The sequence below is a fragment of the Haliotis rufescens genome, unplaced genomic scaffold (genome assembly GCF_023055435.1).
Source record: "Haliotis rufescens isolate VD_foot unplaced genomic scaffold, xgHalRufe1.0.p SCAF_11, whole genome shotgun sequence".
Lineage (NCBI taxonomy): Eukaryota > Metazoa > Mollusca > Gastropoda > Lepetellida > Haliotidae > Haliotis > Haliotis rufescens.
Genome location: NW_025963791.1, coordinates 34161140 through 34184881, shown reverse-complemented (window position 1 = coordinate 34184881; position 23742 = coordinate 34161140). Strand labels below are relative to the sequence as shown.

General features: G+C 40.6%; 1 protein-coding gene across 4 annotated transcripts in view; it reads right to left on the bottom strand.

Annotated features, from left to right (window-relative positions):
- LOC124151225 (regulator of G-protein signaling 7-like) overlaps positions 1-23742 on the bottom strand; it is a 101857-nt gene that overhangs the window by 3443 nt on the left and 74672 nt on the right. For 2 of the 4 annotated variants that reach the window (XM_046523585.2, XM_046523586.2), the window contains exons 11-15: positions 14471-14674; positions 12957-13052; positions 11710-11838; positions 9907-9924; positions 959-1123 (exon numbers count right to left, since the gene is read on the bottom strand). In XM_046523585.2, coding sequence (XP_046379541.1) covers positions 959-1123; positions 9907-9924; positions 11710-11838; positions 12957-13052; positions 14471-14674 — 612 coding nt within the window. The remainder of the gene's footprint in view (positions 1-958; positions 1124-9906; positions 9925-11709; positions 11839-12956; positions 13053-14470; positions 14675-23742) is intronic. The other 2 variants (XM_046523587.2, XM_046523588.2) reach the window with 1 other exon arrangement.

Genomic DNA, 23742 nt, shown 5'->3' with positions numbered 1-23742 from the left:
ACCTATACCATATTATGGTTGATACATATTTTCTATAGTTGCATCAGTTTCACTTGTTAAAATGTTTCGTAACTTAAGTCAAACATTGATTTGTTTTTGCACAGGCTGCCATTTGTGATAATCTTTGTATCAATTCATGATTTTGCTCAATCTATTCACGACTGTCTATAGAATTTTATTGTTTTTCACTTTTGAGACTCTTTTGATGACGTCACGCTATTGCAACTGATTCTGAGCCATGACTTCACTGAACATTCATGACATGCATTTCTACATTAACTGAGGCAAGAAACTCACCTTCTATTAATTATACAAAACCTGAGTGGCGAGGAAGTGCAAAAACCACAAAAGACTTCCTCTCAATTTATATTGAAAAAATCTTAATCAAGACATCAATGCAAGAATGTAAGTTTTCATGGACATATTCCACAGACTCATATAGTCTAGATTCACTGCACAAACTGGCAACTATGGCAAATAATATAGTAGAACCATGCTGATCCAGACCTCAGATAGCCAGAAACCTCACCTACTGGACGATATTTACATGAAACGTAATACGGATCTGAACAGTGAATTTCAATTACCAACAGTGCAAATTACACACAAATACATACTATTGTCAAAAGAATGGGTATGATGTCATCGCTGTCTCAATTGTGACATGAGTCAATCGTCAGTTGGGCAGTCATTGTCATTTGGACCCGTGAAGATCCAGGGTAGAATAGGTCTTCAGCAAGCCCATGTTTGCCGTAAAAGGCGACTAACGGGATTGGGTGGTCAGGCTCACTGACTTGGTTGATGCATGTCATCGTATCCCATATGTGTGGATTGATGCTCATGATGTCAACAACTGGATTGTCTGGTCTAGACTCGATTATTTTCAGACTGCCATCACAGCTTTAAATACTGCTAAGTGTAGCGATAACAACAAGTTAAATAAGAAACAGTATCTCACCTCATTACGACAGCCTTATCATCCAACTCCCGGAGGTTTCCGGTGCTGTAGGAGTGCTGGGCCACTGAGCCTGCTCCGTCTGCGAAGTCACTACCAGCACTGCTTCGTCTCTTTGGCTGAGGACTTGGAGTCAGAGTCTTTTTACGACTTCCAAAGTTAAAGAACCTGAATACAAAAAGTCATACTTAGACACCAGAAGGCTGGTAAAAAAAGATCCTGAGCAATAACTTGAGGTTGACTTGAATACTTTTATTGATACCTGACACAAGTCGTGGTCAAAGCTTTGTGCAATGCTACTGACAATAATAAGATAGATTTATTTTATTTCATATACCGTATTCAACGTAATAAGCGCCCAGGGCGCTCTCAAAATTAGAAATAGGGGGCGCTTATGAGAATATTATTTTGAGTTGAAAGATCGTAAATTTCGTGGTTTATGCTAACAGCCTGAAATGTTTACATACGACAGATATATTTTTCAAGAATTTAATTGCCCATAATTAAGGGTGATATAACACAAGAGTGCGTATTATACGCGAATAAATAAGTCTTGTGTACATTGATCAATCGGAAGGGGTGCTGATTGGGATTGTTCACTTGCAAATATATTAGCAAATATCGCCGTGGGCGCTTATTACGTCGAATACGGTATGTGGCCATGAGGCCAATAGTACAATGACATTTTGTTGAAGGAAAATTCATCCTGGAGCACCACTTGTATAGTATAGCTGAATAGATGTACACAGTTTTATTAATATTTAATGTATCATCCTTCTTTCAAATATCTTATAAACAAAAACTCTAAGTCTAAGAAGAATGTGGCTATTTTTGCTGTTCATCAACTGTACAAATTTAATAATAGTTAGGCAGGTATTCGATTCTTATATCTTCACATACTGACCAGTACATCTGTACTGTATGGATACAAGGAAAGAACACAATGTTCCATATTACAACATTATAAATATGTGTAAATGTATAAAAGCTAATGCAAGTGTCACTTTCACAGACTTAAGTTCTTCCTGAACATTTGATACTTGTCCAAGAATAATATTTGCAAAGTGGCCAATAGTATAGTGAAATGTTCAAAGTAAGCACACGGATCTCAGAACTTCTTAGCTTAAGCCCTCAAAATACACGTAGCATGTCTGAGCGTAATTTGTATCATGCTATACCAAGCAGGTTAATCAAAGCAACCAATATACGGCCCACTCCGGACTAGGAAAACTAGTGACTGATATTGTGAGCACTAATCCTCCACTTGAGTCAAGATTACACTGCCTCTGTGACGATCCAGGTTTGGTAACTCGGGTACTCGGGTCGGGTGGGTCCTGAGCAGGATCCGGGTACCCACAGGACTACCCAGACCCATAGTTAGTCACATGATATATTGTTTAATGACAAAAATAATTTAAAACTCTGTGGTTACACTATAAGTCACTAATGTTTCCATTTCTTTCCGACAACGCACCCATTCCTTCTGATTGTATATGTTTGAATAAAGATAAAACTTTATGCATAAACTTCAGTGTATGTATGACCGAATCATTTTATCTAAATACATTTTGCCAGGGCTACGGTCAAACATTTCCAAATCAGACAGTTTGTACCTATCTCTAAATATCTACGGTACCTGGTAGGGTTTGGTAATAGGGTGGTGGGTACCCGGGTAGTAAATTTGGACTCGTCCCAGCCCTATCAGCAACCCATGCTTGTCGTAAGAGGCGACTAACAGAATCGGGTGGTCAGGCTTGCTGACTTGGTTAATGCATGTCATCGTATCCCAATTGTGTAGATCAATGCTCATGATGTCAATCACTGGATTGTCTGGTCCAGACTCAAATTATTTACAGACCGCTGTCACAAGGCTAGAATATTGCTGAGTATTGCTAAACAACAAACAAAAGCAAACTGAGACACCATAGAAGATGAGTGAGTGAGTGAGTGAGTGAGTGAGTTTGGTTTTACGCCGCTTTTAGCAATATTTGTTTGTTTGTTTGCTTGATGTTTTACGTCACACTCAACAATATTCCAGCTATATGACGGCGGTCTTTAAATAATCGAGTCTGGACCAGACAATCCAATGACTGACATCATAAGCATCGATCCACGCAATTCGGATCGATGACATGCATCAGCCAAGTCATCAACCTGACCACCCGATCCCGTTAGTCACCTCTTACGCCTTTTACGGCAAGCATGGGTTGCTGAAGATCTATTCTACCCTGCATCTTCACAGGTCGACTAGAATGAGTAGTGAATGGTCAACAGTGGTTGATTGTGTGTCATTGTCTGTTTTGTTTGTTGTTTAGCGCCTCACTCAGCAATATTTACGGCAAACATGGGTAAGACCTATTCTACCACGGATTTTGACGGGTCTATGCAGACACGGGTCCGTCTGATCAGACAGATTTACTGACATGCATATGGCCGTCTTCAGTGTGAATCAATGTTTACTCCCTTTCTAGGAAATTCACACATTCCTATTTTTGTCAAAATTCAAGATTTGTGAACATCAATGTCCATATGGAAACCAATAATTGAAACTATTAATAATTTTTTTGGTCAACATGATCAAGTCTTCTCTTCATTTCTCACATCTGTAACACTTATGTTGTCCTCCCCAAAGCCAATTAAATATTCAATATTTAAGAGATTTCTAGCATCTGATAATATTGCCTGTCAGCACTTTAGGAAATCATGCAACAACACAATCCCCAGTTCTACTTCCTCAGTATCGCAGTGGAAACAAGCAATTTCAAATACCATATTCGACGTAATAAGCGCCCTGCTCTAATAAGCACCAACGGCAACATTTGCTATATATTGGCTAGTGAACAATCCCAATTAGCATCCCTTCCAATTGATCAATGTACACAAGACTTATTTATTCGCGTAGAATACGCACTCATGTGTCATATGCACCCTTAATTATGGGCAATTAAATTCTGGAAAAATATATCTGTCGTACATAAACATTTCAGACTGTCAGCATAAACCACGGAATTTATAGTTCAACTCTGTTTTTTTCTCCAAAATAATATTCTAATAAGAGCCCCCTATTCCTAATTTTGAGAGCGCCCTGGACGCTTATTACGTTGAATACGGGGGTATTGGTACTTTCACTTTCATAATTCAATGCCACTCAAACTTCCTTGTGAATGTTGCACTGATAAGGAACAAAACTGGTTCACAAAACCTTTTCAATTAATACAGTGGAACAATGCTGAGCACAGCTTCATAAACATTTCCATAGAAAATAGACATCATAAAAAATCCTGTATTAATGATCTGACTTAACATATTTAATTATCTGTACAAAGAGACACTCATTTTGAAATGTTGGATCCAAACTTGAATAACTGATCACGGATTTATCTAGGATTCTGAACAAAGTGCCAATGGCAGGCAATGGCAAGTACTTAATTTCCTAATTCTGAAAATTTTAACATTGCAATAATGTAAAATTTGCATTGCAGGCTCTTTCTCTTGATTGGTCCTGTTATCATGGGATATACAGTTACCCCTGTAGGCGTTTTGGGAGGACACCCTACAAAGCCATCCTATTAGTTGTAATTATACTGACAGGCAAAAGAAAGATATACACTAAGTCTTGAAAATTGGATTGGACCAAAATATTACCATGTTATCAAAATGGTACAAGGTTGACACCTGTTCTCAGATACTCATTGATATGATGCATTAAATATCGCCTTGACACCCGTATCAAATACATCACCATTGAATTAAAACTTTTTTGTTTCACCTTTAGCCACCATCAAACATGAGAGCATACTTTCTTTTACACTATTTTCTATTCCAATTTGGGAATTTTTACAGACAGTTGCTCCAGAATTGGGGTGGAATATCAGTCTCTAAGCAGGCCCAGATAAATCCAACTGAAATTACCCATTCCCTGTAACCATCTGCAGAAACATCCAGTGCTATTGCTAGTGTGTGTGTGTGTGTGTGTGTGTGTGTGTGTGTGTGTGTGTGTGTGTGTGTGTGTGTCTGTGTCTGTGTGTGTGCGTGTGCGTGTGCGTGTGCGTGGGCGTGTGCGTGTGCGTATGCATGCAGGGTAACAGAAAGTACCATCTTTTAACATATTTCGGTATGACACGAATAGGCATTGGAGACAGTCATGAATGTGGAATATCAGTCTTAGTCCTTGCCAACCTGACCAATATTTAAGGTATCATACGGACTAGTAGAAATTTGCCAGTTTCAGGTGTTTTTTTCCTGTTTTATCATTATAAGGTCTAGTGGACTTCAACTGTTAGTTTTTTATCGCAGCTATTGCACCGTTTCAGCAGGTATCCATGGTAACCCTTTATCAAAATGCAGGTATTTTCCAAACATAAGTTTGGGGTATATGAATATAAAGAGGGGTGGTGCCTAGCTTTTTACCATTTTAATTAGGCTTTACAGACCCTCCCTCAACAATCCCTACATCTGCAACGCAAAACCACACCTTTATTTCCTTAGCCCATGAAGACAGCTACATCTCTAAGAGTTAATGCTAGCTGTTTAACAACATGACCATATATAAACACTAGTTCAACAAGAGACTTACTGGCCCAGATGTCATCGATAACAGGCAAATAGTATTCATTGATTACACAAGTCTCTCAAACAGGCCCCTGATGTCATGGAGATTCTTGTTTACATGAACACTTACCATATAAGCCTCAACAATATAGTGCCATGCTGGAGCAGAAGCGCAAACACACATGATTTGTCAAGACAGTGTTAGGGTGAGGTGAAATGAGGTTTAATGTCCCATCAAGATGAATGCACTTATATAGTGACATGCATGCACTTGTGTGTGGGTATGCATGCTTATACTAGTTCAGACTAATGCCAGTTATATTGTGCAAGCACACTGCGATACCATGCTGAAATTTAACAAGAATACCCAACTCAGACACATTTAATACTGGAACGGAGCCAAACAGGCCTTGTCTTATCCCCTAATACCGAGCACGAGGCCCATGGGTAACAACAGTATACTGACTCCGAGCCGACCAGTCCTTGTTTTAGCCCCTCAGTGCCGAGCACCAGATAGCGTAACAAGTACCATCATTTAACGTCTTTTGGTATGAGGTGGCAGGGGATCCAACCCCAGACCTTCCTCTCTCCGGGCAGATGCTCTACCACTAGACCACGGAGGTGATGTGTGTGTATGTGAGTGTGAGAGTGTGAGTGGGGGTGGCTGCTTGATTGGTTTGTTGTTTAACGCCGCACTCAGCAATTTTCCAGCTATATGATGGCCGTCTGTAAATAATCGAGTCTGGACCTGACAATCCAGTGATTAATATCATGAGCATCGATCCACGTAATTGGGATCGATGACATGAATCAACCAAGTCAGCGAGCCTGACCACCCGATCCTGTTAGTCGCCTTTTACGACAAGCATAGTCACCTTTTACGGCATGCATGGGTTGCTGAAGACCTATTTTAACCCGGAATCTTCACGGGTCGGTGGCTGCTTGTACTAATCCAGACTAATGCTGGTTTTATTGTGCAAGCACGCTGAGATACCATCCCGCAGTTTAACATGAATACTCACTCACTCACTTACTCACTTACTCACTCAGACACATTAAATGCCAAAACAGAGCCAACCAGTCCTTGTCTTATCCCCTATATCCTGAGAACTAGGCCTATGAAAATAATCTTTAACGACTTTTGGTATGATGTGGGCAGGGGATCGAACCGCAACCTTTTGCTCCCCGGGCTGCTGCTCCATCCACCGGGCAACAGAGGCTGGGTCTTGTCAGGATGGACGTGAATAGTTTCACCACTGTCAGTCTTCCAAACATATCCAGAAGAACAATGTTAAGAGTACCATGCCACGATGCTGGTTTTCGTAGTGACGATGGGCTGATGGAGGAACAAACCCATGAAGTGGTGACGATGGATTGATGGAGGAACAAACCCATGAAGTGGTGACGATGGGCTGATGGAGGAACAAACCCATGAAGTGGTGACGATGGGCTGATGGAGGAACAAACTCATGAAGTACTGACGATGGGCTGATGGAGGAACAAACCCATGAAGTAGTGACGATGGGCTGATGGAGGAACAAACCCATGAAGTAGTGACGATGGGCTGATGGAGGAACAAACCCATGAAGTGGTGACGACGGGCTGATGGAGGAACAAACCCATGAAGTGGTGACGATGGGCTGATGGAGGAACAAACCCATGAAGTGGTGACGATGGGCTGATGGAGGAACAAACCCATGAAGTAGTGATGATGGGCTGATGGAGGAACAAACCCATGAAGTGGTGACGATGGGCTGATGGAGGAACAAACCAGTCTATGATGGAGTATGGGAGGTCCAGCTGTATGCTCCCTCTCACCAACTGTTGCCAGTCTAGGATGGAGAGATCCAGCTGTATGCGGGGTGGTCGGGTAGCCTTGTCGTTAAAGCGTTCACTCGTCACGCCAAAGACCCGGGTTCGATTCCCGACATGGGAACAATGTGTGAAGCCCATTTCTGGTGTCCCCCGCCGTGATATTGCTGGAATATTGCTAAAAGCGGCGTAAAATCAAACTCACTCACTCACTCACTCCAGCTGTATGCTCCCTCTCACCAACTGTTGCCAGGGAGACTTTACTGTTAACTTACTATTCCTATCAATGAATGAGAAATGCAATGACATAACATATGATTAATATACAGCTTAGACATTGGCACTTGTCCTATAGTCCTTGACAATCTGCCCAAAAGTTAAGGTATGATAAGGACTAATAGAAATTTGCCCTTTTTAAGAGTTTTGTTACATGTTATCATTGTAAGGACTAGTGGGCTAAAACTGTTAGTTTCTATCACGGATATAACTTTAGTATCCATGATTTTACACAATAACACTGATTTGATTTTTTCATAAATTTTAGGGCATACAAATGATATCACAGTGATTTTCATAGAGATAAATGAGATTAGCCATTTGAGGGCATTGTAACGATGTAATAAATGAAGGATAGGAAATTCTTCAATGTTGGTACCAAGTCTGCAAAAATCTTCAGTACAGTTCACACAATAGTAATCAATGTCCAAGAAAAGGAACTGATGGGAGACAATACACGGTTCGTGTACTACATTCAAGAATATCATTTGGGAAAAAGCAATAGCGTGCAAAAATAAAAAAATAGTTTGTTGTGAGGACAACAATCTGACGAGAGTAGACAGCGATGCTTTGATGTGTTGCAGGACATCTCTCAGATTTTGTGGACTCTTACATTAAAGTGAGTACCATAGTTTCTTGAGTATAGTGCCAACCCAAGCTTAATCACCCCGAATCGGAAACTTTTGAAATTTGTGATGATTTGGCCAAAAATGTAAACTTTTGTGGCTAATCGGGTTGAAAAATATATGAGGAATGCCAGGAATGGGTTAACATACATGTACGAATTACAAGATTCATATACCGATCATGCACAAATGTAAGAATCACCTACGACTAAGTTACAAATATCCTGAATGTTGTTCTTACTTAATTCTTACATGGTTCGTAGTTGACTCTGGACATTCGTGACTGTTTCGGGATGTTTTTCGGTTGAGGACAAGAAATTTTGGAAGCAACGAATTGCTAAGAATAGCCAAGAATGCAAAAGAATTGATTACGAAGCTGTTACGGAACATAAGAATTAATTACGAATGGATAACAATACAGCCACCAAATTGCAATTCGGGGACCATTCCACGAAAGTTTTTGACAAATAAAAACTTTCTCGCCGATTCGATGAACTCCCGCGAACTGTACGAATGTTTGGGAATCAAATAAGATTCGTTTAAGAACTTCAAGAAATGATTGAGATTTATCTACAAACATGAAAAATTTCCCATTCGGGGTGATTCGGCATATTCGTTGTCGTAGTGAAATGGGGGCATTATGAATTACCATTTAAATTGCATTTCCTGTTCAGATAATCACTGTTTTATGTGCAGAGAATATAATTACCTTGTGTATTTGTCTCATAAGCTAAGCCAGAAATAGCAATCAGCTGTACACACATTTTCTCCCAATCTACCAGTGATTCAGTTAAAAAGAGGGCACTATACTCAAGAAAATGCAGTATGTGAGAGTGGGTCTCACAATGAGATCTAAAATCATGTTAATGAATAGTGAATGGTGAATTGTTGTTCAATTGTGCCTTCAAGATTATTGCACTTATACAGCAATGTGAATGCACACCTGAGTGTGTGAATGTGAATGTTGCCTGACTGACTGAGTATGCTTTTACGCCGCTTTTAGCAATATTCCAGCAATATCACGGCGGGGGACACCAGAAATGGGCTTCACACATTGTACCCATGTCGGGAATCGAACCCGGGTCTTCGGCGTGACGAGCGAACGCTTTAACCACTAGGCTACCCGACCGCCCCGAATGTGAATGTTGAATATGAATATAATTGTTGAATGTTGAATATGAATATGAATGTTGAATGTTGAGTATGAATGTTGAACGTGAAATGCAAATGTTGAATATGAATCTTGAATGTGAAATGTTGAATTTGAATGTGAAAATGAATGTTGAATATGAAGGTGAATATGAATGTAAATGTGAACATGAAAAGTGAATGGTGAATGTACATGGTGCATATGAATGTGAATGGTGAAAACTCATGAGGGAAGCATGACATTAAGAGACACCTATAATCCAATACCATGATAAAACCACATCATGCAGTAAAATATTCTCCTAAGCTGTGAAGTACTGTGAAAAATCTACTTTCATACCAAGTCAAAAATTCCTTGAATAATCAATCAAGGTAGGTCAGTGTTTCTAGTCTGTAAAAACAAACATTTCCACAAAAACCAGGGAGAGAGCCAACCGTGTTTCAATCCTAGTGTCTAGAAGTGAGTCATGTGATGAAAAACAATGAAAATCACCACTACAGCCACCACCACAGGGATGAGAAACTTGGATTACTCACATGCTACTGCTTAATAGCCTGCTTGAACAGATTAAGTCAACACTGTAATATGTATTCAGATATAACAAGGAAAATACTGAGTGTAGGTCTGTAATGTGGTTCTCGCAATGACAAAGGTATAACATTGCTTAAACTATGTCTAAACAATGTTACTTTGTCACTGCAAGAAGCACATTACAGGCTGTCTTTCAACACTGGAACTCAGTTTGAAAACATCTTTAGGACATTTCTTAAAACAGTCAATATTAAAGTCCAAGAATATGAATTGATTGGAGACGCTGTATTGTCCTATTAATGTAATAGTTTGTTGGACAAAAATCAACTCCACCCAAACATATCCATCCCCCCACCCTAACATATCCCTCCCACCCACACCCCTCAACCTTAACAAACCCCTCCTACCCACAATCCTCCCATCCACATCCCTCCACCCTAACAAACCACTCCCACCCACAACCCTCCCATCCACATCCCTCCACCTTAACAAACACCACCCACCCACAACCCTCCCACCCAAATCCCTCCACCCTAACAAACCCCACCTACCCACAACCCTCCCACCCACATATCTCCACCCTAACATATCCCTCCCACCGACACCCTTCCACCTTAACAAACCCCTCCCACCCACAACCCCCCACCCTAACAAACCCCTCCCACCCACATCCCTCCCATCCACATCCCTCCCACCCTAACATATCCCTCCCACCCACAACCCCCCACCCTAACATATCCCTTCCACCCACACCCCTCCACCCTAACAAACCCCTCCCACCCACAACCCTCCCATCCACATCCCTCCACCCTAACAAACCCCACCCACCCACAACCCTCCCACCCACATCCCTCCCACCCTAACAAATCCCTCCCTCCAACCATACCACTCCACCCTTCCATATCCATCCATATTTAAGTCCAAGAATATGAATTGATTGGCGACACTGTAATGTCCTATTAATGTTCATGCACTAGCTTATCCACTAAAATCCTCCCACCCATACCCCTCCACCCATACCACTCCACCCTACCATATCCTTCCTCCCACCCATAATCCTCCACCCTTCCATAAATCGAATGGTTCCATTCATCATTTCCTAAGACTTTTTCTCACATGTAACATGTGTGTGAAACCAACTGTACAGTGACCGGACTAATGATACAGGTAGACTATTGATCATGTGCGGATCACTTAAGCTGAGCAGGTGTCCTAACAAGGGACAAGCTGCATTAGGACAGGTGCACCCATCACTCTGGCTAATATTACCACAAAATATAGATTTTTATCCTGGAAACTTTCAGTGTGGTCATATCCCAGCCAGCATGGCTACTAGAAAACAAAGCCACTTAATGCCCAGCTCTTCTCCTATCATACATCACCGTATATCATGTCAGCTTTGTCACTCAATGATCTCTCTGTCTAATGATTTGCCCAGAGATGAAAAGACATACAAAGAAAAGTAACCAAAACTTGAAAAGCAAAAATATCCAGTAAAAGCTTTGTTTCACCTAAATCTTTTCAGGACTCAGATAACAGGCATTTGTTTTCACATTAAACATTTCATTAATGACAGGAGCATGATTTCAGTTGTGCCCACATAACCATCATCTGAATGTCAACAATGACAAGAAGTCTGAAGGCAGATAACACATCTGTCTTGTTCAACATCATAATACTGAACTGTATTAATTGTATGAAAAAAACCCAGCTGTCACTGAGATTTCAATATATAATGTACAATCCAAGATGGCAGGTGTTACAATCCAAGATGGCAGGTGAAGCAAATCAAAGGGGAGATTACTCACTTTTTCTTGTTCCCTGGTTGCAGTGCATTAGCCAATAGACTCTTGTATTGTTCCGATCGGAGAAAGCGAGCATAGCTGTCTTTCTTCATCAACAGAAAGATATGTTCCTGAGCAGCCTCAAAAGTAAACCTGGAATGTTAAGAAATATGACGATAAAAACATGCTTTATTATCCAATGTATTATATAAATCTCTATTGTGTAATGATACATGCCCTATAACCATTAAAGTTTTGTTTTGTTTGTTGTTTAACGCCGCGCTCAGAAATATTCCAGCTACATGACAGCAGTCTGTAAATAATTGAGTCTGGACCAGACAAACCAGTGATTGACATCATGAGCATTGATCCAAGCAATTTGATACGATGACATCAACAAGTGATCCCGTTAGTAGCCTCTTACGACAAGGATGGGTTGCTGAAGACCTATTCTAAGTTGGATCTTCATGGGTCACAATTAAAGTCACTAGGTTCATTATGACACCCTGATTCGTATGACACGACACGACACGACACGACACGACACGATACGACACAAAAGTCATTGGGAGAGAGGGACCAGAATTACCACAAGGTTATAAAGATTTGAAATGAACCTTTCCTGGTTGTTATCAGTGTTGAAATTTGCAACCAAAGGATAAAATCTGTTTATAAATAAAGGATAAAATCTGTTTGTAAACAAAGGATAAAATTTGTTTGTAAACAAAGGATAAAATCTGTTTGTAAACAAAGGATAAAACCTCTTTGTAAACAAAGGATAAAATCTGTTTGTAAACAAAGGATAAAATCTGTTTGCAAATAAAGGATAAAATCTGTGTGCAAACAAAGTAAACCATCCTGCACGGTGCTTGTTCTTCCAGCAGTCAGTGCCTGAGCACCAGGACCATGCCGATTGTCCATGAATCTAATGGCCGCTAGCAGAACTGATCATTAACACTGGCAGACCACTTTGAAGATCCAGGTTAGAATTGGTCTTCAGCAACCCATTGTCGTAAGAGGCCACTAATCAGGAGGTCAGGATAACTTGTCCTAGTGTCTCAATTGCACAGGTCGATGCTGATGATAATTGGAATGTTTGGTCCGGACTCATATATTTCCAGACCATCGTCACATGGGTGGAATATTGCTGTGTGCAGCGTTATATAGAAACAAACATAGCACTGGTGGTGTTTAGGATATTATTAATGGCCTACTAGGCCTGGAAAGATTCATTTATGAATCATCCCCCAATACATACAAGTGTGTCTTACCTGTCTGGTTTCTCCTTCTTCAGGTTCTGCTGGACTATTTCCATGGTCTTCCCATCTATATTGATCTCATGGGCTGACCCAGGATTCAAGAATTCACTGAAAGAAGAAACATCTTTAGTTTAATTGAATACTAAATTGAATTCTAAAATGTATTTACAGGTTTCGTACATGATTCAAGAAATTCAAGAAGGCAGCATGAGAAAGCTGGATATTTTGGCCACTGTACTCAAGGACCACTGACTACTGATAAATAACTTGTCCCCATTACTTGTTACTGGCCCTGAAAACTTGTAGGTTGAATGATTTTTAACTAAGAAGATTTCCAAGGTAACAGGTGGGATTATTTGATATGACCATAGTCTTGCTTATTGCAATCAAAGTGAGTGAGTTTGGTTTAACGCCGCTTTAAACAGTATTCCAGTTATATCACGGCGTGTCAGCTTAATGTGGGAGGAAAGCCCGAAGTGATGCAGGTCTCAGACATTTACCACTTTGGTGAAACCCACGAGCATGGGTATGGTGCTGAAAAACCTGGAGACAATCGGGATTCGAACCCACAGTCATAGGTTTCTGGCGTGCCCAAGGGATGCACACAAAAAATTGCTGCACCTTGGACCACTGGGTCACCCGTGCCCCCTGGAGATACATAAATACAATAAAATAGATGAGGACATCTAACAAGATATTCCAGCAATATCACGGCGGGGGACACCAGAAATGGGCTTCACACGTTGTACCCATGTCGGGAATCGAACCCGGGTCTTCGGCGTGACGAGCGAACGCTTTAACCACTTGGCTACCCGACCGCCCCTCTAACAAGATGAACACAAGTTGACGCAGTTGAAGGAAGGTAGTGTCCTTGTTGATCAAGCGTGTGAATTACATAGATTGAGTGTTTGTTGAAGCACTCAGGTTTCCGTACACCAGTGGAAGCTGCAACTAATGACATTAATATTACCCAGACCATGCACATGTTCTACAACTTACTGTAAAAATGTAATTGTTAATTACAAAAGGACATGATACTGTTCCGGTGCCCCAGGCGAAACACTGCAGAAGCGCGCCTACATGACACATTTACCTTTGAGGTATCTTTAACCTTAGGGTTAACAGAATTTGTTCTACCTCATGGCATGGGGAAAATTGACACCAAGGGGTAAATGCACTTAAATGACAAAATTTACACCTGCAATTATATTTGCCCCCTAGGGTAGGGTGGTGCCAGTAAGATTACCCCAGGGGGTAAATAGGTGCATGTAAACAAGGCTTAAATTAGCCTATTTCTGCTGTCCCCCACCGTGATATTGATCGAATATTGCGAAAAGCGGCATAAAATCAAACTCACTCACTCAAGGCTTAAATGGGAAATAAGATGGGTGAGTGAGTTTTACATTGTTTATAGCAATATTCCAGGAATTTTGTGACAGGGTATCAGAGTTAAATACTGTGAATACAGACCGGCATATGTCTCTAAGCTTATGTATATATCAGCTTCAACTAGCTGCAACACTTACTCATAGATCCTGTCTATCATGACGGCGACCTTGGAGTGAGGACAGAACTTGAGGTCTTCGCAGGCATTCCAGAAGCGGATGTTCTCATGGCTGTACTCCTTCTTGAGGAATTTCTCAAACTCTTCCCTCCCCACATAGTCGGACAGCAACTCGTGAAAACTGTATGCCCACTTCTTCACTCGACGCTCAGTCGGATTTTCGATGCTGAAACATATTGGAAAGATTCTTAGGATCCATGTTTGTATTCAATAACTTCCCATACTGAAGCAAACATCAACAAAAAATTGTTAATAATTTTTGTAATTTTTATCCCTGTATCCCTGTTACATGTATAACTCTAAGTGGATGGGTGGGTGATTGGGCAAGTGAGCAGGCGGGTGAGGGAGGGAGGGACTGCTCTGAACAATATTTTAGTTAATTCATGGCATGTGAGCTTGATCCTTGTTGATGAGGGAGGAAAGCTCAAAGTGATGTAGGTCTTAGACGTTTACCACTTTAAGATTAACGACCGCCTCCGCGGCCTAACGGTAGAGCGTCCGACCGCAGAGCGGAAGGCCCGGGGTTTGATCCTCAGCGGCGTCATACCAAAAGACGTTAAAAGATGGTACTTGTTGTTACCCTGTCTGGCACTTGGCATTAAGGGGCTAAAACAAGGACTGGTCGGCTCGGAGTCAGTATACTTTGTCTGAGTGGGGTATTCATGTTAAACTGCGGCATGGTATCTCAGTGTGCTAGCACTATAAATCGGCATCAGTCCGGACTAGTACAAGCAGCCACACACACATACACGTGCATGCACGTCGCTATATAAGTGCAATAATCTTGGACGCGACGTTAAACCCCATTTCACCTCACCTCACCTCACCTTTAAGATTAACAATGATAATCTAGATGGAACTGGGGTTTGGACTAATGACCCTAGAATTCTGGCATGCAAATCTGCACAGTGAACTGCAGTGCCTTAGGTCACCAGACTACTCATGCTGCTGAACTGACAATGAGGTGCGGTGAAATGGGGTTTTTAACATCACGTCCAAGATTATTGCACTCATATTGCAACGTGTATGCACATGTTTGTTCCTGCTTGTTCTAGTCTGGACCATTTTTATGGTGCAAGCCCACTGAGATACCATGTCTCAGCTGCCAGTTCTTGTTTTAGCCCCATAATGCTGAGCACCAGGCAGGGTAACAACAAGTATCATCTTTTAACGCTTTTTGGTATGATGCGGCTGGGGATCGAACCCCTGACCTTCTGCTCTCTTGGCGGACGATTACCACTAGACCCCAAAAGGCGGTCTGAACTGTACCACTAGACCCCCAAAGGTGGTCTGAACTGACAATGAAACAATCAGGACATCAGGGAGTAACTGAGAAGAGCCAATGTTTGAGAAACTGGTGTCAAATCATAGTTTCCTGTTAAATGGAACAAGTACATATTAGGAGATAAACCTACAGTTGAGGAAGTATAATTGTAGATTAGACACCACTTACTGTCATTTGGGACAGAGCACATTTTGACTGTTATCGATTCATTTCCTCTGGCAACCTTTGAAAACTAGTCAACAATCATTGCCTATTTCTATTCTAGTCAACTAGTTATCACATCTCTGGTATCTAGTCAACTGGTTATCCCTTTCTCTGGCAAATAGTCAACTGGTTTTCGCCTTTGTCTCACAACTAGTCAACTAGTTATCGCCTATCTCTGGCAACTAATCAGCTAGTTATTGCCTATCTCTGGCAACTAATCAGCTAGTTATTGCCTATCTCTGGCAACTAATCAGTTAGTTATTGCCTATCTCTGGCAACTATTCAGCTAGTTATTGCCTATCTCTGGCAACTATTCAGCTAGTTATTGCCTATCTCTGGCAACTAATCAGCTAGTTATTGCCTTTGTCTCGCAACTAGTTATCGCCTATCTCTGGCAACTAATCAGCTAGTTATTGCCTATATCTGGCAAATAGTCAACTAGTTATCACCTTCCTCTGGCAAATAGTCAACTGGTTATCGCCTTTGTCTCACAACTAGTCAACTAGTTATTGCCTTTGTCTCGCAACTAGTTATGGCCTATCTCTGGCAATTAGTCAGCTAGTTATCGCCTATCTCTGGCAACTAGTCAGCTAGTTATCACCTATCTCTGGCAACTAATCAGCTAGTTATCACCTTCCTCTGGCAACTAGTCAACTAGTTATCACCTTTCTTTCGCATCTTGTCAACTAGTTATCAAATCACTGGCATCTAATAAATTAGTTATCTTCTTTCTCTGGCAAGTCTTCCCCAGCTGTTTCTCATGAAATCATCAGCCGCATTGATGACCAGCCCAAAATAACTACATTTATTTAACAACCGATACTATAAGGCATCAACATTATTGTCATGCAGGAGGTGAGTGATATTGTTCAACACTGCAGCAATGTTCCAACATCACAGCAGCCAGTAACAACAGAGTCAAAAACCAGTACTGAAAACATAAGCAACAATGGTAGCCATCAGAATGACACGCCAAGTCACAGAGCCGATTCACCCAATACCCATTTTAGGGGACCCAGTGTTTCCTTAAGTCTTCAATGCTTGTATACTTTAACATTGGCTTACAACAGCCATAGTGCCAAGATCGCTTTGTGGAACACAATCCAGGTCTTTAGGAGATAATTTCACTGCAAGGACACTAGTCCCTGAAAATGCCACCAATAATGGGCTGCCATACCTAGCATTGATGTCTATTAGCTGTCCCTGGATACATCAATGGCCTTGCACTAGCTGCAGCGTAATGTGCTGAATCATCAACTTATTAATGTAAGAACTAATTGCTCATTATTGAATGTTCTGGGAGCCATAAAGCTGGCAGGGCAGAAGAATCCAATACCACTCCAACAACTGAAACAAGGTATGAGCAAACTCCAGAAGATAATAAGGACGAGACACACCTCTTGTTAACTGACCATCAAGCACATGAAATATGCTGTCAACAACTTCAAGTCCGATGAGATGGATAACATTCTTACAAATACCAGTCCTCACCAAACAGAACTATTTCAAATGCTTTTTGCTTCAGAAACATACTTCTGACTGTTTCAACTCTGACACATAAACATACATGGTCTACATGCCGGACCATGTTTCCATAGCAACCATGGAAAATGCAATAATGTGTAAAGGAGAGGGATCGGATTTGCAAATTATCTTTTAATGTTTATCTGCATACAATGACACACTCAGCCTTATGTAACAATTTCTTCCTTCTGCATAGCCTTCGTAACATAGACTTGGTCCTGGTCTTACTTGCACTGCGTCATCTTAATGCATGAAATCTTTGTCATTACTTTTGTTGTACTACCTCTACATCTTACACATAACTTGCTATCATAAATCCCCAAATCCAAAGTCTACTGAAAGAACTGATTGTGATTTTGTTGGAAATATCAATTTTCCTTGACACATGAAGTCAATTTCCAAGAGAGAAAAAGTCAAAACAAATCTAAACGTGTGGCTGTTTCTTTCATTTCTACAAAAACAACATTGCATATATTGTTAAGCATATAAAATAACTGTTGATCTTGAGATTGTGAATAATCAAAATAACAATTAATGTCTGTAACTAGCTTTTTATGCCTAACCCTGTTCATGTAACATAAACAATGCGCTGCCTCTCAGAGATTAGAGATTACATTACAAATAATCAGATTGCCAGTCCTATCCCATTCCATGAGTGGCTCAATCCCCTGAGTAGGCAACTGAAGGCATCATCCAGTTGTTGCTAGTTCTTGGCGTACGTTGTGGACACAGTAATCAAACAGATGTGCAGAAAGGAAATCCCCATGATTTGATTAAAAAAATTAAGGCAGAAGCGGGCAGATTGGCGCTGGCCCAATCATTGAAATTACTCAAGGCGACATAAAATGGGACCTCGTTTTTAAGTGGAGGATTGTTTTGTTTTGGTGACAATTCTAATAGCCTATCATTCTGTATTGTCTGTTTTACACTATTTCTGTCAAGTATTTGTGATTAAGTATGCCTCACAAAGTATGAAAATCTGCAAAGTCGCCATGTTCATTAGACTTGTCCAACACTTTAACCAACCGGCCACCCAACCACCCCTTGTCCTTATTGAGAAAGGTTTAATCAAATTCCAAGTCCTATATCAAGGCAGAGGACACCAAGAACGGGTTTCAAACACTTTACCCATGTGAGGAATCAAACCTGGTATTCTAGTGGGACATTGCAAAGCTTGGACCATAATGCCGGGCGCCAGACAGGGAAACAACAAGTACCATCTTTTAACGTCTTTTGGTATGACGCACCAGGGGATCGAACCCCAGGCCTGCTGCCACTAGACCACGGAGGCGGTCTCCTGGGGATATGAAAGTGACTGACTTCATGCATCAAGCTACTATTTCCTCTTCAAAACACAAGATAGTAATATGATTAAACTAGACCAGGTAACATCTTTCTTATTCCTGTATTGATCTTCTTAAATTCTAAAGAAACTGACAATATATTTAATCTGGTTCATTGATGTCTAAAATTTCATTTCTAAGATTTAGCAGACAAAATGCTGTTCGATTGAACTTCCTGTTGGTTTTGTGTTAATTGTATTTGAATGAGGGCTTTGTATATTTGGAAAAATACATGTTATTGATAGATATTTTGAACACATTGACATCACATTGACAGTTTGTGTATTTGACCTCCACTTTATGCTGACATAATTTTAGAACAAACCATTTCTGGGCATTAAAACTTGTTAATCTGTACATTTAATACAGAAACAAACTGTTTGGGTCTTATGAAGATGTTTGAAGTTATTAGTCCTATAGAATATATCTCAGGTATGAAGAATTTTGAGAATATCGGTCCTTCAGAATATATTTCAGTTAAAAAGAGGTTTCAGTTTATCAATCTTATAGAATATATCTCAGCTATGAACATTTTTGAGGATATTGGTCATTTAGAATATATCTCAGCTATGAGATGTTTGAGGTTGATAATATCAGTTCAATAGAACATATCTCAGTCATAAAGATGTCAACACATAGAACTTTGTCAAAGTTCACGAGAATGTATCATGTAATAATTTTACACAAATTGATTGGCCCAGTGTCCCAGGTTGGCAATCTAATTTGCATAAAGCAGTATCAGTCAACCAATGAGATTATACATGGCTAGGTCAGAAAGATCAACAAAGACAATGAGGCACTTTACATTCATAAATCAAATAATAACTTCATCATATCTGCCAGTTCGTTATAGGTGTGCTCATAGTCTACTATATCTAGGGATTAACAAACCTAGGACTACTGACACAGTCCTACAACACGTAATTTCTATTAAAGGTTGTTTGAACAGCTTGTTCAGCGACTATAGGACAACTGACACGGTCCTACAACACGTAATTTCTATTAAAGGTTGTTTGAACAGCTTGTTCAGCGACTATAGGACAACTGACACGGTCCTACAACACGTAATTTCTATTGAAGATTGTCTAAACAGCTTGTTCAGTGACGATAGGACTACTGACACGGTCCTACACACACGTAATTTCTGTTGAAGGTTGTCGGAACAGCTGAAATTGTTCAGCAACTATAAGACTACTGTAAATGATGAGACTGAATAGACTTGACTACCATTTCCTTACCTTTGTCTGTAGACAACACCAGACATTTCACAGCAGATTCATGGCTCTCATAAACTATCAGTAAATAAAGCTACATCCTCGTCTTTAGAAAGCTTGCTCAACATTGCACTTTCCTGCTGGGATTTCAATAACACTTGAATACAACTGTATCACAGTCATCATTACTTGAGGGAGGTCCCCGATTGATGTCTACTAGCATTCTTTCCTGTAACACCTATGTCCTAGTCAGTGACACCTGCCCTAGGACATCACAGGTGACTATTCGGATGAATCGGAGGCACTCCACACAAAAACAACATCATTACAAAATCACACCAAGTCTACCAGCATATTGTCCTGTAACACAGTCACATTTCCTAGTCAGTAACATCTGTGAGTATCTGGATGAATCTAAGGCACTCCACACAAACACAACATCACCACAGCATCACTCCCTGTCCTGTTCTGTGTAAGTTTAAGCATTGGATGGGGTGAGTTTCAAACTGTTAGCTGCATGACATCACAGGAAGGAAGCTGGAGGCTCTAGAGCCTCAAAAAGTAAACTGACAACATGTGTTGCTGGAGGATGTGACAGACAGCCGACCTCAACACATGGTCCTATGTCACTACACACATTGACTTCATGCTGTACAGATAGGGAAGTGATCAGAGCGGAATACATATCAGTGACTGCCGCTGTAAACATACTCAAATTTGTCACATTACAGAACTGTTTGTGATAACAGACATGTTCTTCCCACAGGACGTCACTGGTAATATAAATAGTGAGGAAAACCTTCACAAATAATTCTGAAAAATATCACATGAGTGAATGAGCACTAAATGATGTTCATTTCAACAATTGCCTGTTTGGACTTCTAACATTACTTAACATGGTACAAAAGGCTGATTTGTTTTTTTAAGATGTGTTTTTCTGATATTTGGACATGTGCAAGTATTGGAAGTATGCTGATTTCTTAGCAGATAACAACAGCCCAAGCTTGTGGTAAAAACATAATCTGGGGTCAGGCTGCCTCATTCTTTCACATGAGTCATTGCTGGAATATTGTGGGGGTGAGTGTGGGAGGGGGTGGGCCAGGTGGGTGTGGGGGTGTGTGGGAGGGGGTGGGCCGGGTGTGTGTGGGGTGTGGGGGTGAGTGTGGGAGGGGGTGGGCCGGGTGTGTGTGGGGGTGTGGTGGTGAGTGTGGGAGGGGGTGGGGGTGTGTGTGGGTGGTGTGGCGGTTGGGGTGTTGGGGTGTTGGTGTGTGTATGTGTGGGTGAGTGAAGTAAGTATTTGTGTTTGCATTTGTTAAGTGTGATCTAGTTTTACAGAATGTAACATTACAACAACAGCCAATAACACTGCTCATTCCGTTGGGAGGATCCAATCATCTAACATTACATCACAACCAAATCTCAACACTATCTTTACCTCAGTTACGTTGTGACGAGAATAAATTACACATTTATAATACATTAACACCTGGTGACAATAGACAACAACTGCAACATCACAGGTTTGTATTAAGAATATTAGGAGAGCACAGAAAAGTTCTGACTATTACCTGACAACACAATACGAGAACCAGGCTATTAATCGCCAGTTATCAAATTTCTTCACTATACGCGGGACCATGGGGACTCCCGGAGCCACTGGTCCCTACATGCATTAAACATGGAGGAGAATGTTTGATTTTATACACTGAAAGTTAGCCGGGGTCTGGGGGACCATATGATTTACACAAACATTGTACTGGCTTGTATGACGAAAATTATCCTTGATGTAAAGAAAATCTGCAGAAATCATGGAATTCCGCCCTGCATAAAGCAAGGAAGTTAGTGAGTGCAGGCTTGTCAGATATGTACGGTATCGGCTGCCTGATATAGTTGCACCAGGATGTGTCCACTCAGTGAGTGGATCTATCCACACATTGTGTATCATATTAGGACAGCTTGTGCCAGGACACTCTTTATTGTGCCAGCTCACTCCTTATTGACCGGGTCCAGGTTTTACTTATAGCATGAATAAACACACTCCTTATTGACCGGGTCCAGGTTTTACTTATAGACTGAATCAACACTCTCACTCCTTACTGACCTGGTCCAGGTTTTACTGATAGCATGAATAAACACACTCACTCCTTATTGACCTGGTCCAGGTTTTACTTATAGCATGAATAAACACACTCCTTATTGACCGGGTCCAGGTTTTACTTATAGACTGAATAAACACACTCCTTATTGACCGGGTCCAGGTTTTACTTATAGACTGAATCAACACTCTCACTCCTTACTGACCTGGTCCAGGTTTTACTGATAGCATGAATAAACACACTCCTTATTGACCGGGTCCAGGTTTTACTTATAGCATGAATAAACACACTCCTTATTGACCTGGTCCAGGTTTTACTTATAGACTGAATCAACACTCTCACTCCTTAGTGACCTGGTCCAGGTTTTACTTATAGACTGAATAAACACACTCCTTATTGACCTGGTCCAGGTTTTACTTATAGCATGAATAAACACACTCCTTATTGACCTGATCCAGGTTTTACTTATAGCATGAATAAACACACTCCTTATTGACCTGGTCCAGGTTTTACTTATAGACTGAATCAACACTCTCACTCCTTATTGACCTGGTCCAGGTTTTACTGATAGCATGAATAAACACACTCCTTATTGACCGGGTCCATGTTTTACTTATAGACTGAATAAACACACTCACTCCTTAGTGACCTGGTCCAGGTTTTACTGATAGCATGAATAAACACACTCACTCCTTAGTGACCCGGTCCAGGTTTTACTTAAACAATCAGTACTGAATAAACACTATCAGTACTGACCAGGTCCAGGAAAGGATAAAAGCAGATATACTAATGACTATGGCATGTATTGCATCAAATCTGATTCATTCACAAACAGAAGGAGGAACAATGAATAATATAAAAGATATACTGATCAATATTTGTTTTTTCTTAAATGAAAATGATACTTTATTATTAAATTGATTGAGTGACATAATCAAAGAGGAAGTGTACCTGTGTCAATAAATCTTAAAAAATGAAACAGCAGGCAGCACTACTTAGTTGGCAAATTTATCATTCAAAAATATTTATTTGACACAAAATTCGATATCTGTGGGTTGATATGGATTATAATATCAACATCACCTACTCGCATAAATACAGAATGAATTTTTTTTATTCATAAATTTCCTGCATTGGATGTGAGTTTTCAAAAGTTGACACTGAAATAGAAAAAATATGGTCTCATGCTTCTCCGTGTGTAAACAGTAGTGCAGTTTCAATTCAAACCCTAAAGAAAAAAGTGAAACGTTTTCTGCAACACTTACATAGACCATCCACAGCACATGGGGTACATTTTCATATTTGCATCCACCACAGAGTCTCAATATCATGAGCATCGATCCACGCAGTTGGGATACGATAACATGCATAAACCAAGTCAGCAGGCCTGACCACCTGATCCCGTTAATCGCCTCTTACGACAAGCATATTTGTCTCTTATGACGAGGGTTGCTGAAGACCTATTCAAACACGGATCTTCACGGGACTGAAGAAAAGAGTATAACTGTTTTATGCAACACTTACATAGAACATCCACAGCACACTGGATACATTTTCATATTTGCATC